Here is a 16,771-nt window from a genome sequence, read left to right as displayed (position 1 = left end):
GCAACTGTCATAAACAGGTTTAATGGTTGTTCGTGCTTACGTAAAAATCTTGGAATGTAGGCCATTTGTGAACAATTCCAGTTTACTGGGTGTAGTAATCACTGACCCCCACAGCCTCATAAAGTGCTCCGCACAGCAAACTGCATCCCCGAGGGGGTACAGAAGCAGCCCAGCACCAGTCCGTGCAGCCCTACGCGCACCCACATCAGAGCCTGCGTCTTCTGCTCCTGCCACACATCTGCAGGCCAGCAAGTGAGCGAGGTCCAGGCTGGAAGGTCCTGGGCAGAGTTCCACTCCAGCCTTGCCAGAGTGCGGAGCAGGGCTCTGGTCGATGCCATCGGACTGTGCAGGCCATGGAAGACAAGGCCATCCCACTCTCCTGGGCAGCCTAGGCCTCCCAGGACATCACTGAGCAGAACAGCCCAGGCACAGGGGCACATGGAGGATGTGTGCAGGACTAAAAGTGGCCTCTACTGTCCCCAGCTGAGGGCACCAGGAGGACATGACTCCCCCACCCCACCTCCAGCAAGTCTTATCTGTTGACCTCCCTGCAGGACCTGGGGGAGGGAGGGGTTGGGCCAGAAACACCCCTCCAGCCAAGAGCAGCAGACCAGAGTGGCTCCCAGCTTCCACGGCAGGAACACAGAGTCGTCCGCAAGTCCTCTTCAGAAAGCACACTGCAAGGCTCTAGAGCTGGAAATCTCCTCGGACATGGGTGAGGAGGCCCTCCCTGCACCGGCCCTCCCGCCTTCATGCTGCTGCCCAGCGCGTGTGAGGCAGGGCCTGCTCAGGGTGTCTCCATGGTCCTGGGGTGGCCCGTCCCTCACGGGCCAGGGTACATGCGGGTGAGCAGCAGCTGGCAGGGACAGAACAGGAGACTTAAGGCTCCTGCTTTATGGCTCAAGTGTACACGAGGCCGTGGGAGCAGCCCTCAGGACCGCACAGACCCACTCACAGCACCCGAGAACCCGTTTCTACAACGGGGGTCAGAACGCAAGCACCACCCAGAAACAGGCCAGTAACCAAAGCAGCTCCTGACGTGCTGGGCTCTGCAGGCGCTCTGCCCTGCTCCCTGTGAGCCCAGGAAGGCACAAGCCACCCTCACAAGACCACGGGCTGGGTGGGGCACAACTGCCTTACCACCACCACCCCCCGCGCCCCCACAGCTGCTCTGCTGGCACAGGTAGAACCCATGCGTGGGGTGGGCCCGAGTCCCCACCTGACACAGTTGTCCAGCCAGACCAAAAGGACACGGTCTCCCAGACTGCAGTGTGCACAGTGCCCTCGGGGAAGCCCACCTGCCTGCGGGTACAGAAGTCACCCTCGGTCCCCATGCCGTGCGCAGACACACAGGCAGACGAGACCCAAGAGAAGCCCTGCACGTCTGCACGCACCCCCAGAAGGCGTGAATCTCAGGAATCCTGCCATGCGGTCAGAACCTCCAGCCCCGCTCGGGACCAAGGACAGTGAGCTCAGAGGGCTGCAGACGTTGGAGGACGCGCCCTGCCTGCAGACACAGAAGGGATTCCAAACAGGAAACACCCAGGACCTCGACACACAGGAACCCCAGACTCCTGAACAGATGCCCTCTGGGCCTGTGTGTGCAGAGGGAAGCTAGAAGCAGCGGTCTGAACGCCCAGAGCAAATGAGGTCAGTTTAAAGCAGGTCAGCCATGGCAGCATGGCCCCCTCCTGCCGAGCCCAGCTAGGACGCTGCCCCCACCCGCCGGCATTCCTGTGCCCTTCCAGCCTCCAGGCTTAAGGTGCGGTCTGCAAAGAGGGGGGCATCCAGGCAGCCGAGAGAACAGAGCCATTGCTGCACTGGGACAAACAGAAGCAACAGTTCACCTTGTCTCCAACATTGCAGACCGCTGGGCACACACAGGTTAGAGAATGAGGTGCACACAGGTAGGGACACAGGACACTTTCCCCAAAGACTAAACCGCGGCCCCCACAGCACTCCCCCAGGCTTGTCTCTTGGAAATCAACACGTTCTGTGCACCCAGCGCCCCCCAAGTCCCCACCCCACACACACTCACACTGCCATGCCCACACCTTCCCAAGACGTCCTACTGGCCTCCAGGGATATGCCCGGTACAGCCACCTTTCGTCCGACATAGGGACAGTCCTGCCCTCTGTGGGGCCAGCTCATCCAGACCCTCCCGACTGCTCTAAGCCCCTGGGGTCCCTGCACATGTCCCCCCAGCACCTGCCACATGGAAACTATCCTGCCGCCCTGCCCTCTGGGGATCAGAGAAAACCATTTCAGGGACCCTCTGCTTCTCCCAGCCAGACTCACAGGCACAGTGTGGCAGGCGGGGGCGGGGGGAGGGAAGGGGTCAGGGGCAGTTGAGCAGATCCCCGTGGCCTCCGCCCTACTTTCCAACCCCACCCCCACCCGGCCCGGACAGGACATCAGCCCAACACCGGGGACCCTGTGGTGGGCGGGGGCAGCCGCTGTCTGAAGGGAATTAAAGAGGGACACACCGTTTGGAAAGAGGTTTTAGTGAGGCCGCCGGAGCTCCCGCCCCAGGCCTCTGGCACTAGTGAGAAGACCTGCCGTCCTGCGAGGGCCCCGGCGGGAGCAGGGAGCTGCTGGGTCCCGCGAAGAGGCAGCTGAGCTTGGGCTGCAAGTCGTTCCACACCTTGCTCATCTGGAGGACGAGAGGGAGCACGGCGGGATGAGAAAGGCCACAAGCAGACGGATCTCCGTAAAACCCCTGAGGAGCCCCAACATGGCCCATGTGGGGCCCTGTGCCACCTCCCCCAGCACCGCCAGACCAGGGGGCCACTGGCCCTTCCCTCGCCATCTCCACCCCTTCCTCCACTAGGGACGCCGAAACCAGAGGGAACCACGCGCCCTGCACGCGGGCCAGAAGGTGGGACCTGCCACCTTGACCACTCTGCCAGCACTGGCCCCTCAGGGTGGCGGGTCGCACATGAGGGCTCCACCAGAGGAACACACGAACACGGGTGTGGGAGTCAGATGTGCGGCAGCCACCAGCTCACACTCCGGTATCCAGGTTGAGGAGCGGCTACCAGCAGCCCAGGGAGGAGGGAGGCTCGGAGCCCACTCCCCTGTGTAGGCCTTCCCCAGAGGGGACAAGCCCCTTCCTCTCTGGCCGCTGCATCAGGACCCTCGCCCAGGGACAGGGACACAGCAGTCCCAGACGCTTGCAGCCCATCGCCCTCCGCATCCCACGCCGATCTTGGAGGCGCACAGCACACGTTTTGGAAATGGAAACTTGCCACAGAGGGTAAATGGCACAGCCGAGTCATGGGGCCAGGCAGGGAGCCACAGACCTTGCCAAGTCTCCAGACAAGCAGAGCACCTGTTCCAAGCAATGCAGGAGCCGCCACCCAGAGGACGTGAACCGGGGTCTGTACCAACCCCTTGCCCTCTCTGCCCGATGTGTCCCATCTCTTCTCTCAATTCTAGAGATACTGTGCTTTACCCGACTCCAAAATTCCTCCAGGAGAGGAGGAATGCTGCTTCCTTCATGGTCCCATGCTGCACCCCCCAAACCCACGAATCAAGGGGGCAACTCTGCCACTGCCGTTCAGGCTACGTGTAAGGCAGCAGCTGTGACCAGACCTGTTTCCAGGTCCCGTGCTCCCCAGCTCGCGGCCCTTCCCTGGCAGTTCGCGAGGCCAGCTGCACAAATGCCAGGCTCCCAGGCAGCGCAGGGAGACCCACCTCCTTGTGCCCTTGGATCTGCGAGTTGACAAAGGCCCCGAGGATGTGGGAGGTGAGGGGCAGGTACGCGTGGACCAGCTGCGTCTCCTGGTGCAGGCAGTACAGGGAGAAGTAGCTCCGCAGCTCCATGGTCTGGATGGCGTTCTCCTGCTGCACACACGAGCCACCCTTGCTCCCGGCCCCGCGGACGCGAGGAACGTCGCACCAACATGCCGCCAACCCCCCCCCCAGCCCGCGGCCACCACCCCTTCCCCGCAGCACAGCCGAGGCAAACTCCAAGCCACCTGCCCACCACAGCGCCCCCTGGCTACACTGCCGGCTATGGCAGCCCCAGGCGGCGCACTCTGGAAGCCCAAAGCCAGGCCCCAAAGTACCACTCCAGGGTCCAGCCAGGCTGGGCATGCAGCGGCCCCGTCAGGCCTGCTCACAGGCCACCCCATCCCCCATGCGAGAACCACCTCGACGATGCGGGACTCCAGCTGCTCCACCGACTCGGGCTCACGGCTCTGCACAGCAGCGCTCAGCATCTGCCTCTTCATCAGGCTGTACTTGTGCAGGGCACGCTGGTGCTTATGCAGCACACCCTTCTCGTGCCGTTCGCACAGGTCCTGGGGGGAGGGGCAGCTGCGCTCAACCACCGGCCAGAAGGGCCCTGGAGCCACCCTCCCTCCATGGGAGGCAGTGTGCAAAGGGGAACTACAGGAGGAGACACACGCTCCAAAGTCCACGCTGTTCATGCATGAGCCCCTTCCTCTTCGGAAACTGCTCACACCACACCCACTCGCTCCACGCTCAGCAAGTGTTCGTGGAACAGAGCTGCTCGGGTGACAGGCCCGGGGTCGAACCAGGAGAGGCTGCAGCGCACATCAGTACCACAAACTAAAAACCCACAAGAAAAGGTCCTGTCCACAGGAGAGGATGGACGGGGACAATGGAAGGTGGACCGCTGACCTTCCCACTGCCCAGTGGCAGGAAGCCCATGTCCCTCCAGTAACAGAAAGACCCGTCTCCAAAAGGTACACTGGCATTTCCCAGGGGTCTGAAATAGCCCCAGTCAGGAATCCTGTGGGAAACACTGGCCACAGAATGACAGTACTGTGATCTCAAGGTGATCTGACTACCATCCAACTTAATGGAGAGATCCCTTCTGGAACCTTCCTCAAAGTACTGGGCCCCCTCTCCTTGAGCTCAGCACGAAGGATTCTCTGCTTCACAGACACTCCAGCCCATCACCAACGCCACCCCGGTCCGGAAGCCAGATCTGCATGGAGCCGGAGTCGGACTGCCCAGAACCTCTACCCCAGGAAGAGACAAGCTCCCTCAGCACCAGACCAGCCCCTCAGTTATGTGGTGGGAGCTACGACAGTCACACACACACACGCGCGCGCCCACAAGCACGCACGCTCACATGCCTACATGTACACATGTGCCTGCACAGTCACATGCACACGCATATGCACGTGTGTGCGTGGACGTGTGTATCCCCAGGTGCACACGTGCTCATACACATGCATGTGTGCGCACAGGTGCATACATATACGCACACGTGCACACGGTCACATGCATGCATATACACTCATGCATATGCATGTGCACATGTACATACCCACACTCACACCTATACACACTCATACATAAACACAAATATATACACATGTTCACACACACGCGCATACACACTCGTGCACACCCTCATACACACACACAAATACACACACACATATATATGCGCACACACACAGCTCATGCACGTGGATACATCCAAACATACACACAGGCATACATATATGCTCACACGCATGTGTGCACACACAGCCGCCACTCTCAGACCAAGGGAAGCCAGAGGACCATCTGCACACCTGAGGGGGCCACAGCCCAGAGCACCTGCAGAACCCACCAAGGGGCAGTAACACTGGCCAGACTGCCTACGGCCCATCCTCCCTCCACAGCCCTGGGTTCGCGGCCCTTCATCCTCAGGAGTCACACCCATGAGAGACCATGGATCCTTCTCAATAGCTCTGTCTTTGCCCAAGGAGCAGCCAGACTCACTTTATACGACTGGAGCAAATCCAAGAAGAGGTTCAATTTCTCCACCACGTCATTCTCTTCCTGTTTGCCCTAGAAAACAAGGGTGGGTGACCACACCGAGCACCACAGGACCCACAGACCCATCCGTAGGCCTGAGCTGGCTCTCCCCACCCCCAGCAGCCACCAGCCAGCTCTGCAGAAGAGCCCCCTTCCCACATGACGGACCCCCAACACAAGGCAGGGAAGCCACAGAACCCTGCAGCTGGATGAAAACTACGGCCTCAGTTCCCAAGATCATGTGCCCACTGTGCTCACTGATACCATTCCTCCCAGCGTGCCAAAGCCAAGTACAGTTGGGGCTGGATTGGCTTCCTGGGAACCCTCCATACTAACACTGTGCTCACAGCCACATGTCCTGAAGGGCTCTAGCACAGCTCATGCCCCTCAGCCACCAGCACTTGCCAAGCACCTCACCCGGGTGTTTGCTGAGCACCTTGCCTGGGTGTTTTGCTGAACACCTCCTAGGCATTCACCAAGTGCCTCTCTCAGGTGTATGGTGAGCACCTCACTTCTCCCAGGTACAATGTGGGCTCCTCAGAGAAATGAGCCCCTTTCACAACCTCTAGGGCTCCAGCAATGGCATGAAAAGCTCATCTCAGAAACCACACATCAGACCGTGTGTGTAGAGGGTAGAGCCAAAAGACAGAGAATGGGGAAAATGAGGATAAGTCTGACCAGGTTACAAGCACTGCCCTGGGAGCCAGGGGCTCCTGCCCAGGTTCTGCCACCAGGGGAACCAGGACTCACACCTGCTGAGCTCAGAGGTTCCAGGCCACTCATTCCCACACCTAAAGCCAAGACTAGCCAATAAGGTCACAGGAAAATAACAGGCATGTTCCAGGTTTTTTAAACTCAGAAAGGAAAACACCAGAGGTCCACAGGCACCCTGCTCCCTCCTGACTGGGTGGAGGGGCACAGGAGGATGGAGGTTCCCCGGCCTAGTAGCTGAGGGGCCATTCCTGCTCACGTCACTGGCTAGGTCCCAATTCTTGTCCAACGCCACACAAGACCCCAAACCACCATCCCATCAGTGTGGAAAAATACAGCCCACTGGGAGTCTCCATTGTCCCACTGGGATACAGCAACCTGGGGCCCCTAACAGGTCTAGGAAGAATAAAACCAGGGTATGTGGAAACAGAGTTAGGAAAACCAGCCCTCAGATGTCCATCCTCGTGCAGTGAGAGTGAACAGAACCTGAGCCATGCTGGGTGAAAGTCCTGACGATCGTTTGATCCAGTTTCACATTAAAACTGTATTAATTTCACTCCAACATGAAAACCACGAGGAATAGTCAGGAAGTGGCACTTCCTCAGACATCACATTTCAAAGCAGCATCCAAGAGCTATCAGAGAATCTCAGAGCTTGGGGGCAGGGGGAGGGGGGGAGGTTCAAACTATGAACTTGAACCACATCAGAAGCCTGAACCCTCTCTCCCTCTTCAAAGGCAGAAACACAGCATCCAAATCTCAGCTGGAAAACACGGGAGATGACAGAGTTAGAGAAGTTTCTGTTCCGCGTGATGCCCGGAGATTCACGGCACACCCCTACACGTTCCCCCACCCCCGCATGAGGCTACCCATTGAACTGGGAGCTGTGTGGGCCCAGGACCTAGGTCCTTGCAACCAGGACAGCTTCCATTTTAGATTTTAAAGTGAGCTTTGAGTAAAGTCCAGCAGGCTCCATAAAAAGTGTCTAAATGACCTCCTCCAGCCCTTGCATCGCCCAGACAGGGAAACAGGCCCAGGGAGCAACGGAACCCCAGCGCAGGCCCAGCACAGGACAGTGGCCGAGCACGGAGCAGGCCGCCTCTCTCCACAGCCGCACCTCCAACAGCACGGCACCGGTCCTCCCTGCGGTGCACACGTGGGCCCCTGGCAGGCCTGGACAGGGACTGGGCCCAGTGCCAATTCTGAGAAATGCCAACAACACCCTGTGCTCAGTTTCTAACGGGAACACACAGGCACCAGAACCACAAAGAAAACCCAGGACTTTCCATACCAACAATGAGATCAAATCTCCTTTTCGGCACTCAGAGACGTCCTGGGCCCGAGGGCCTCACCCCGAGCCTGAAAATCACCCAGCTTCACGGTCAGAGGGTCTGCTGCTGTCCCTGTGTCCTCTGGCCTGCTACTAAGGAGCTTCAAGCGTCACACAGGCAGCAAGGCCCTACACAAGTACACCGTTTTCATCTATTTGAAACCATCTACTACCAGCCTAAAGTCCATCTCCCCAAGAACCAGGCTGCCAACACTCACCCTCAGAGTCACGTAGCAGTTTTATAGCATAAACGCATGCCGATGAGCCTCTCCGTCTGTCAGTAACCTCCGGACCTTGGCATCGATCCCCGAGGACCACACAGCCCCTGCGCGTGTGGCGGAAGCATTTCCGGAGGCTAACTGGGTCTCTAGGGTGAACGCAGGTGGGCTCTCTTGGGCTACTAGAGCTTACTAACTGTCCTGGTAAGTTATCGAGGAACCGAGTACTTGCTGACTAGCACAGCCAAGTGGGAACCACCTAGTCCACCCAGAAGCATCCGGGGAAGTCCTAGATTATGTTTTCAAGGACATCTTACAGCTTCTCATCTCAGCAAAGTCAACTCTCAAAGGGCCAGAACCCAGTCTGTCTTTGTCACGGGCAACCCTCTTCAGAGTGTCAAGGGCTCACGGGGAGGCCCTCAGAACAGGTGGTGACGTGCGGTTCCAACTGAGACCAGCACCCACTCGCTCCAGACTCAGGACTCCGAAGTCTGCATAGGAAGCCATGCCGGCGTCCATTCCCAAGGCATGGCCTGTTGGAACAGGCGCCAAGGAGAACAAGTTCACTCACCTGCTGGGCAGCTTTGTCAGCAAGCAGGGCAAATTCCACGGACAGGCCTTTCAGCGCCTGTTTAAGGGACCCCCACGTGCTGCTGTTCAGAGAGGCCCAGGAGGGCAGTGGGGTCGTGTCAGACCCCAAAGCACTAAGGGAACAAGAAACAGAGGAGACAAGACACTCAAGGACTGGGAGCCGAGCTGGCCATCCAGCCTGACGTGTCATCCCAGGGCACCCTCTACTCCACAAAAAGGGGTCCCCAGGGCCACCTGAGCATCTGCCAGAAAGGCAGGACCTCAGCCACCCCCCACCCAGGCCTCCTGAACCAGTCCTGGTCAGCAAGGCCCCCCTCCCCCCCCCCGCCCAGGGGACAGGTGTGCACACGAGGGTTTGGGAGGCAGACGTGTGTAGACTGAGGAGGAGGGCGCGGTCCTGGATGCCTGTCCCACCACCCCTCCACCCAGAGGAGCACGAACAGTCTGGTGTCCTTTTCTGGTCTAGTCCTGACAGCAGGGAAGACACCGTGTCACCTACATAGCACAGGCTTGTGTGTTCAGGGATCCACGCTTCCCTGCCTAAATTCCCCCATTTTTTTTTCTGCTAAATTCCATGATCCATTTCCCCAACCCTCTCCTTCACCTTCTAAAAGTGAAACAGGTCAGAACCGGTGTGGCTATGGTAAAACACCTTCTGCCCCATGCGCTGCAGATCCCTCCCCAGACTGCCCTGCAGAACTGAGTGGGGCACCTGCCTCAGCTCCTTCCCGAATATGAGAAGGTCAGCAGCATTGTCGATGGCCCTGGACGCGATCCGCTCGGCCCGATCTCGAAGCTTGTGGAAGCTGTTGTAGATGTTCCGAATGAGTTCCCGGCTGACGGCAAACTGAGTCTGGATGTCGGCCGGGAGGAAGTCCTGGCAGGAAGGACAGCAAGGCTGTGGATTACAGGCTGTGAGGGGCCTTCTGGAGACTACGCCCTTCAGGACGGAGACGAAGCCCTCTAACGGAGCAGCTCGTCAGCCCAGACATCAGGCCATGTGGGGGCCTCCTAGGGCCTCCCTCATTGTCCAAAAAAGAAACAGAAAGCATCATCATGCATACACCACAAACACCAAGCTGAGTGACCCCAGGAGATGGCAATACTAGCGTCCACCAAAAGCGGATCCAACCAGAGGTCCTGCCAGAATGTGCTCCAATGAGAACCTTCAAGCTCGAAGTGACATGAATGAATCCTGACTCTAGGGGCCGCACTTTTCCCTCAAGGGGCGCTTTTTACCAGCTTTACTGTTAACTACCCATTAGCGTTAACTAATGTTAACTCCGTAATGCTTAGAAAACAGAAACCTTAGGAAATGAAACAAAGATAAGAGTCCATATTTCCGCACAGAGAAGCAGTTTAAGAAGGAAAAGGAAAAAGCTACCCAGTGGCCACCTTAATTCTTTTTAGAGACAAAACAGATTTGCCAAATTTTACAATAAACCAACGCAACAATCCCACGCCCCCTGAAATCTGAGAGCCTGGTGACCCGGCAGGAGTCTACCTGGATCACAAAAAAGCCTCAAAGTGGCAGGAGAGCTGGGGGGCTCTGAGGCCAGACCGCATTCAGCCCCAACTGGGTCGGCTGCTAGGCGGGTCTGGGACCCTGGCAGCCTCTCGGGGCCGTCTCCCCATCTGTGAAATGGGCAGGTCACGTGCTGTGCGTTGGAGCAGGTGAAAGGAGAGTCGATGAGAAAACCCGGCGGCGGGCCTCAGCGCCATCCCCGGCATGTGGTGGAAGCAAGAGAGCATGACCGGGTCGAGTGGTCACTGCCAGGACTGGAGGGTGCGCATCACGACGAGAGAAGTACCTTGGCCCGGGGAGCCAGCTTACAGTTCATGAATTCATCTCCAACACACTGAGCTGATTCCTTTAACTTGTGCTGCACGTCCTGCAAAGGAAAACAGAAACAGCCCACATCTACCAGCTGCAGAACAGTCTGTGTGAGACCAAGGAGGCCAGCAGGAGGCAGGACGCAGACCCTCCGCAAGAGGGCTGTTACATAGGCATCCCCAGAAGATCTTGTCACTATCTTCCCGGATTTCTTCCCATTGACCTTAACCTTTAAGTGGCCTTCCACAGACAGGAAAGCCTGGTGTAACCACACCAGCACCACGAAACCTCTGGCTCCAGAGGGGAGCTCTCTCTCCAGAAACACAGGAACTCCCATTTGCAGAGCAGGGATGACCCCCGTGCCACAGCATCAGGTCCTGGTAGGTCCCGCCACATGGGGCACAGAGACGAGAGCTGAGGTCTCCTTCCTACGGACAGACCCACAGAAGGCAGCCCCACAGAGCCCCGGGAGGGCTGATGGGCAGCACACAGGCCTCCTCAGCAAAGCCATGGCTAAGACCAGGACCCACAAAGAGCCACGGGAAATACAGCAGAGAGCCTCATCTGCAGCTTTTTACAGGTCAGGGAATTTTAGAATTTCAGAGAAGCCTGGAGGATCATCTGTCCTAATCTCTCATTTTACCAGAGGAAATGGAGTCAGGGAGCTCTTAGGAACACCCTATCTGTGTGAGGAAGGGGTCAGAGGGGCCTCACGTCCCCAGCACAGGGATGCCGCCTGGCTCTGTGCCCAGCACATGTGGCTCCCATGTCCCCCCACATTCCTCTCTGACAGTAAAGATTCCTGCGTGAAAGGAGCCTGTCTGCCCGGGGTTCCAAGGCCCACACTCAGCTCAAGAGCAGACGGTCACAGCAAGCATTCATGGAATGTCTGCTTCACGTCCCAGAAAAGGGGCGGTGGTGACAGGTACCCCTAGGCAAGCAGCAGGAAAGCCTTCTCGAGGAGGTCCCAGGCCCCTCTGTCTCACGGGGTGTGTCTGCCTCTGCGCCTCCTCAACTGTGTCCAGCACCTTTCCCCAGTGGGAAAGGGTGGGACTGAGCCCCTCCCAGAAGAGGTTGCGGACAGTAGGGCCGTGGGCTGCTCCTGGCGGCTTTCCATACTGGGAAAGTACGCAAGAAGGGGCAAGAAGGGGTTCCCTCGGACAGAAGATGCCCCCGCTTATGCCCCCGGTACAGCGACCTTGCTGGAGGCCCTCCACCACCCCTACTCCAACCCCAGCCAGCGAGCAGACTGCTCTTGGGACAAGGCAGGGACTTCCTCCCCAACTGGAAGGAAGGGCTCTGCCTTGCTTCCCAAGGCTAAGGAACGCTGCACAACAGCTGACAGACACAGCTGCTTGGTTTCTAACAGAAATTAACATCCATGTGGAGACGGTCTCCCAGGACGTGGTCTATCCTGCAGCTCTGTGAAAAGGACTCAGCTTAGTCTTCCAATGGCACGTCATCAAAGTGGCCTTATTTGCTTTCTGGGACACTGAGACTCATTGCAACCTGGGGTCTCCAGCACTTCCGTAACCCTCCCAAGCAAAGCCTTCAGTGAACGAGCCTCAGCGCCCACAGTGACGGCGCTCCGAATCTCCAAATCCTGCCAGGCCAAAGCCACGGATGGCTCCTGACACCACCTTCCCATTAAACCGGGAAGAAAGGAAATCTCACTCGGGGCCATCACGTGTGCCGGACTCCGTCAGGGCACCCACGCGAGGACAGCAAGACAAGCAAAGTGAGTGTCGGGAAGCTCAGGCCCCACCCGGGACAGCAAAGTACTCACGGGACCACTAAAGGACAGGAACAGCCTGAGGGCCACGTCCTCGGAGAACGGAGGGTGCCGAGCCACCAGGTTGATGAAGCGCCTCAGCGCCCTCCGCCGGGCCTCGATGAACTCTCGGTCGGCTGCAGGCAAAGAGCACGGGCTCAGCAACGGGCTGGGCAGCCGCACCATCCCAGCCCCCCGCAAACACACCCCAGTAGGGAAAGCCGCCAGGAGCAGCAGGGGCCCTGCTGTCCGCACCCACAGTGCTCCCCACCATGCAGACCGCTGACTGGCAAGATGGGCTCAGCTGCACCTGCCCGCTGGCCTACACCGGCCTTCCCGGCACCCTGGCCTCCAGCGCCCCGACGTGTGGCACCCCGGCCTTACCTCCCAGCACTCTCTTGGGCGGTAGGGCCGGCACCATGCGGTAGGGGAACTTCTGCAGCAGCATCTCATGGAAAACCACGAAGTCGTTGTACCGTCTGTACACGGAGGACTTGAAGCGCTGCAAGACCAGGGCTCTGTGCTTGGACTGGACACCAGAAACCGCCCCCGTGCGCCCCCGCCACCAACCAGAGCCACGGGAGTGCTGTGGCTCAATACCCCCCACCCCAAATCTCACCAGACTCTACCGAGGACAAGCCCCATCCCCCCGGCAGAGCTCACACAACTGCCAACACTGCCCGGAGTGATCACTCTGCCCACCCACCCATGACCGGGCTCTCCTGAGGACTGCACACTTCTCACAGGGGTCTGCCCCAGCACAGCCACCCCGCCCCCCACCCTTACAAGGCAGCACATGCAAACAACGCCTTCTTCACTTCGTCCTGGAGGCACCCTCCCATACAGGGTCACACGGTGCAGGTGTGACAGGCACGACCTCCTGGGAGAGCGCTGGCTGTCACGGCAGACCAGACACTGCCCAGGCAGGCTGGACACGCAGACGTCCCATCCTGGACAGACCCGCGGGCTCCGTGACAGCCAGCCCCCACGCAGCAGAGAAGCCCACCCCAGCTCCACGTCAGAGCGCACGTGACACACACGCACGAGCAGCGGTCTGCAGGCTGTCTTGCTTGTAAGTAACGCAGCTCAGCGACAGACGCCTGTCTGATCCCGATGGCTGGGTGCTCCAGGGAATCAGAGCTGTGCACACAGGAGGGGAGGGCCAGCCGCCAGGGCTTCAGGGCAGAGGGATGGACGGTGGGACACAAGGACTTTCAGGGTCGTTAACACTGGGGGACACCATCGGGTAACACCGGTCATCAGCGTCCAGACCCACAGAATGCACACCCACCCAGAGGGACCATGGCACCAATTGTGGTCTCTGAGTGACGACAACATGTCCGTGTGGGGCAGACTGTGACAGATGCCCTGTCTGCGGGACACAGATCATGGGGCAGCCCGTGGAGGAGCGGGGCTCAGGACAGAACGCGTGGCCCTGCCACTGCCAGAACAGCATGTCTCAGGAGGTGGCCTGCACACAGCTGCCTCCTTGAGAAAATGTGCATCATGGGACAACAGACTTCCTGAAAGAACAGGAAAGGGCCAGCTGCTAGCACCACACAGGGAGGGTAGCCCCCACCACCCAGAGCCACCGCACCTGCAACAAGACCCAGAGGGAGGAGATGTGCCCGCGCCCAGGGGAGCAGCACCCACACGCACCCTAGAACAAAGCTGATTCACAGACTTCAGCCTCTGTAGCTTGAAAACATCTTGACACACAAACCCTGTGACTGCAGACTCCCACAGCGCACACACACGGCCGTTCGGTTTGGAAAACGTGTTTCCTCCCTGGGATGACACGGACCCTTCCAACCGAAGCCCCACAATGGCCCAACACTGGCATGCCAGCACAGCCCCACTCCACCTGTCCTGGTGCGTCCCCCACTAACACAGTGGGACTCCACAAGCCCAACGATGCTGTCAGCTCATCGATGACTTAATCCTCGGTTTCTGAACAAAAACTACCCCAGTATCTGATCTAAAAGCACCAGGATATAGAAAGAGAATGCAGGGAAGCCTGGGGGGTTCAGTCGGTTGAGCATCTGCCTTCAGCTCAGGTCATGATCCCAGGGTTCTGGGATTGAGTCCTGCGTCGGGCTCCCTGCTCAGCAAGGAACCCGCTTCTCTCTCTGCCTGCTGTTCACTCCTGCTCTCTCTCACTCTCTGGTAAATAAATAAATAAAATCTTTAAAAGAAAGAAAGAAAGAAAGAGAGAGAGAGAGAAAGAAAGTTAGTTAGCACTGCGGATGCCATCCCGTCACCGCACAGAAGAGCGGCCAGGTGCCCAGCACCTCCCTGACTCCGGTATCGGGGGCCCCTAAGAGCACAGGCAGCGTCCCCAGTGGGGATAAGATGCATGGCAACCCTGCCCTCCAGACATGACCCGGAGCCCACACTCCACCCTCAAGGATGGAGTCAGGCCAGCCTGTGCCCCAGAGGCGCTCCTCCAAGCAGCTTCCCAGACACAGGGCCAGCGAGGGCAGGATGAGCGAGCTGGGGGTGTGGCTGAGCCAGACGGAGACACCGGGACGGCCCAGCTGCGCAAACATCTGTCAGGCGGCTTGGCTCTCCACGCCCGGTGTCGGCTCTCCCCTCTAAGACCAACACACAGACTCCCTCGCGGCCCATCCCCCCCCACGCCGCCCCCCCTCCCAGAGGGCACACGCCGCCTACCCCTCACCTGGCTGGAGACCTCATATTCCACATGCTTCAGGAAGAGGCCCTTCTTCCCAGGGATGAGCTCCACCTGCACAGTGTCCCTGGCCAGCAGCTCCTGCAGGGTGCAGGACAGCAGCAGCGGGTTCCCCTGTGGCATCTGCATCCGACTGGGGTGCGGGTCCCTCCGCTGGCTGACTTGGGGCGTGGGGGAGTCTGGACAAGAGATGGTAAATGGCCAATAAAAACAGCTGCTCGGAAAAGTGGAGGCTGCCCCCGGCCGGCCCTCCCACCACCGTGCACTCCCTCAGCACCCGGACCGTGGCCCTGTCACCCCCCTTCATTCAGGCCATGGAGCTTCTGCTCCTAAGAGTCACCACCGTGAGGCATCCAGCCGACCAGGAGTCAGCAAATACACCCATGGATCCAAGACCAGTCAGACTGAGTTTTCAACTTGGACAGGAAAAAAGTGAGCTCTTTACGAGTTTCATGGAAAAGAGCCCGCCATTTCTCTACAGCCCAGAAAGAGGTTAAAACTGAAGCGCGAGCTGTACAATTTCTCCGTCCCACCGTTTCTACAGTGAACACCTATGACTCCGTGTGCCAAAAGAATCATTCCAATTCCATGCAGGCAAAAAACCCCCATGCTTGCTTAGAGCTAAGATCCCCAATCTCACAAGCCGAAGAATCACTCCGCTTCCCTACAGGCAGGAGCCGCCCACCCCTCACAGAACAGCCAGAGACGGAGCAGAGAGATCACAGGCTAACAAACACAGAAGTCATGTTAAAAAGCCAGTTTGGTTTTTAGTACAGCGAGTTCTTAAGAAACAAAGTTCTTTTGGGTTAAAAAACATAGTAAAGTTAAGGTACCCCACAGAGGGGGAGGGGGTCCTCCTCTAGCCAACACTACTGTAAGTAACCGCAACAAAATGTAGATTTCTTTCCTCTTTTTTCCAAATTTTCCACAACTTGGTTGTATCATTTTTCATGATTTCCTTCTTAAAACAACACTTCAAAGTAAGAGTATGGCTTCTATTCTAAACAGAATTAAAGACTAGATTATCTTCATCCGTGAAATTACTCAGCATTTTAGAATTGAAAATGTAGTTGCCTTTAATTGACCTTAAAGATTAAAGAAAGAAAATAAACTACAGCCTTAATGCTTACTTGAGAACCCCAAGGGCCTCATAAAAACTCCACACACAAGCTCAGTATTATGTGCTCTAAAGCAGAAAGCTCCCCCCTGAGTGCGGCCACATACCCCAGGGCGCAAGGAGAAAACAGAAGCAATTCTAGTTGTATTTCCAGCTCTCCTTCCACAACGTGACACTCCTGTGACAGCAATACAACACACGTGATGCAGGACAGCCATGCACATAACTTCCTAAACAAGTATTGTATGCATGTCCACGCATACGTGTGCGTGAGCATGTAGAGGAGCATGGTGTGTGCATATGTGAGCATGTGTGTGCACGTGTCTGAGTGTGTGTACGTGGGCGTATGTGTGTTCATGAGTGTGACTGTGTGTATATGGGGGTGGTATGTGTATACAGTGTATGTGCGAGTGTATACAAGTGTGAGATATGTGGGTATGTATGTACGCAGCTGTGTACGTGTGTGTGCATGAGCATTTAAGTAGACGAGTATATGGGGTGTGTATAAGTGTGAATGTGCAAGTGTGTCTGTGCATACAACCATGGTTGTGCGTGTGTATGTCATGCGTGTGCACGTGCGTGTGTACATGTGTGTATATATTAAGAGTCCCCAATATCTTAATGGCCGAAATGTGGAGACCACAGCTCCAGAAGGTTCTCTCATCCTAAGAACCCAGCCCCTTTCCGTGTAAAAATATTTTGCTGGCCTTAAACTGTTTACCCACTC

At 57.6% G+C, this 16,771-nt stretch overlaps 1 protein-coding gene across 2 annotated transcripts in view; it reads right to left on the bottom strand.

Moving 5' to 3' along the window:
* Nucleotide 1: 1 nt before the first annotated feature.
* SNX8 (sorting nexin 8) overlaps nt 2–16,771 on the bottom strand; it is a 39,251-nt gene continuing 22,481 nt past the window's right edge. The window contains exons 2-11 of one of the 2 annotated variants that reach the window (XM_047713355.1): nt 14,916–15,106; nt 12,620–12,737; nt 12,251–12,372; nt 10,442–10,522; nt 9,347–9,507; nt 8,611–8,743; nt 5,746–5,814; nt 4,155–4,304; nt 3,697–3,846; nt 2–2,653 (exon numbers count right to left, since the gene is read on the bottom strand). In XM_047713355.1, coding sequence (XP_047569311.1) covers nt 2,543–2,653; nt 3,697–3,846; nt 4,155–4,304; nt 5,746–5,814; nt 8,611–8,743; nt 9,347–9,507; nt 10,442–10,522; nt 12,251–12,372; nt 12,620–12,737; nt 14,916–15,106 — 1,286 coding nt within the window. In that variant the 3' untranslated portion in view covers nt 2–2,542. The remainder of the gene's footprint in view (nt 2,654–3,696; nt 3,847–4,154; nt 4,305–5,745; nt 5,815–8,610; nt 8,744–9,346; nt 9,508–10,441; nt 10,523–12,250; nt 12,373–12,619; nt 12,738–14,915; nt 15,107–16,771) is intronic. The other variant, XM_047713356.1, reaches the window with a different exon arrangement.

The sequence above is a fragment of the Lutra lutra genome, chromosome 18, assembly GCF_902655055.1.
Source record: "Lutra lutra chromosome 18, mLutLut1.2, whole genome shotgun sequence".
NCBI lineage: Eukaryota > Metazoa > Chordata > Mammalia > Carnivora > Mustelidae > Lutra > Lutra lutra.
Note: the sequence above shows the minus strand (reverse complement) of the source record. Positions and strands in the feature narration are given on the sequence as shown.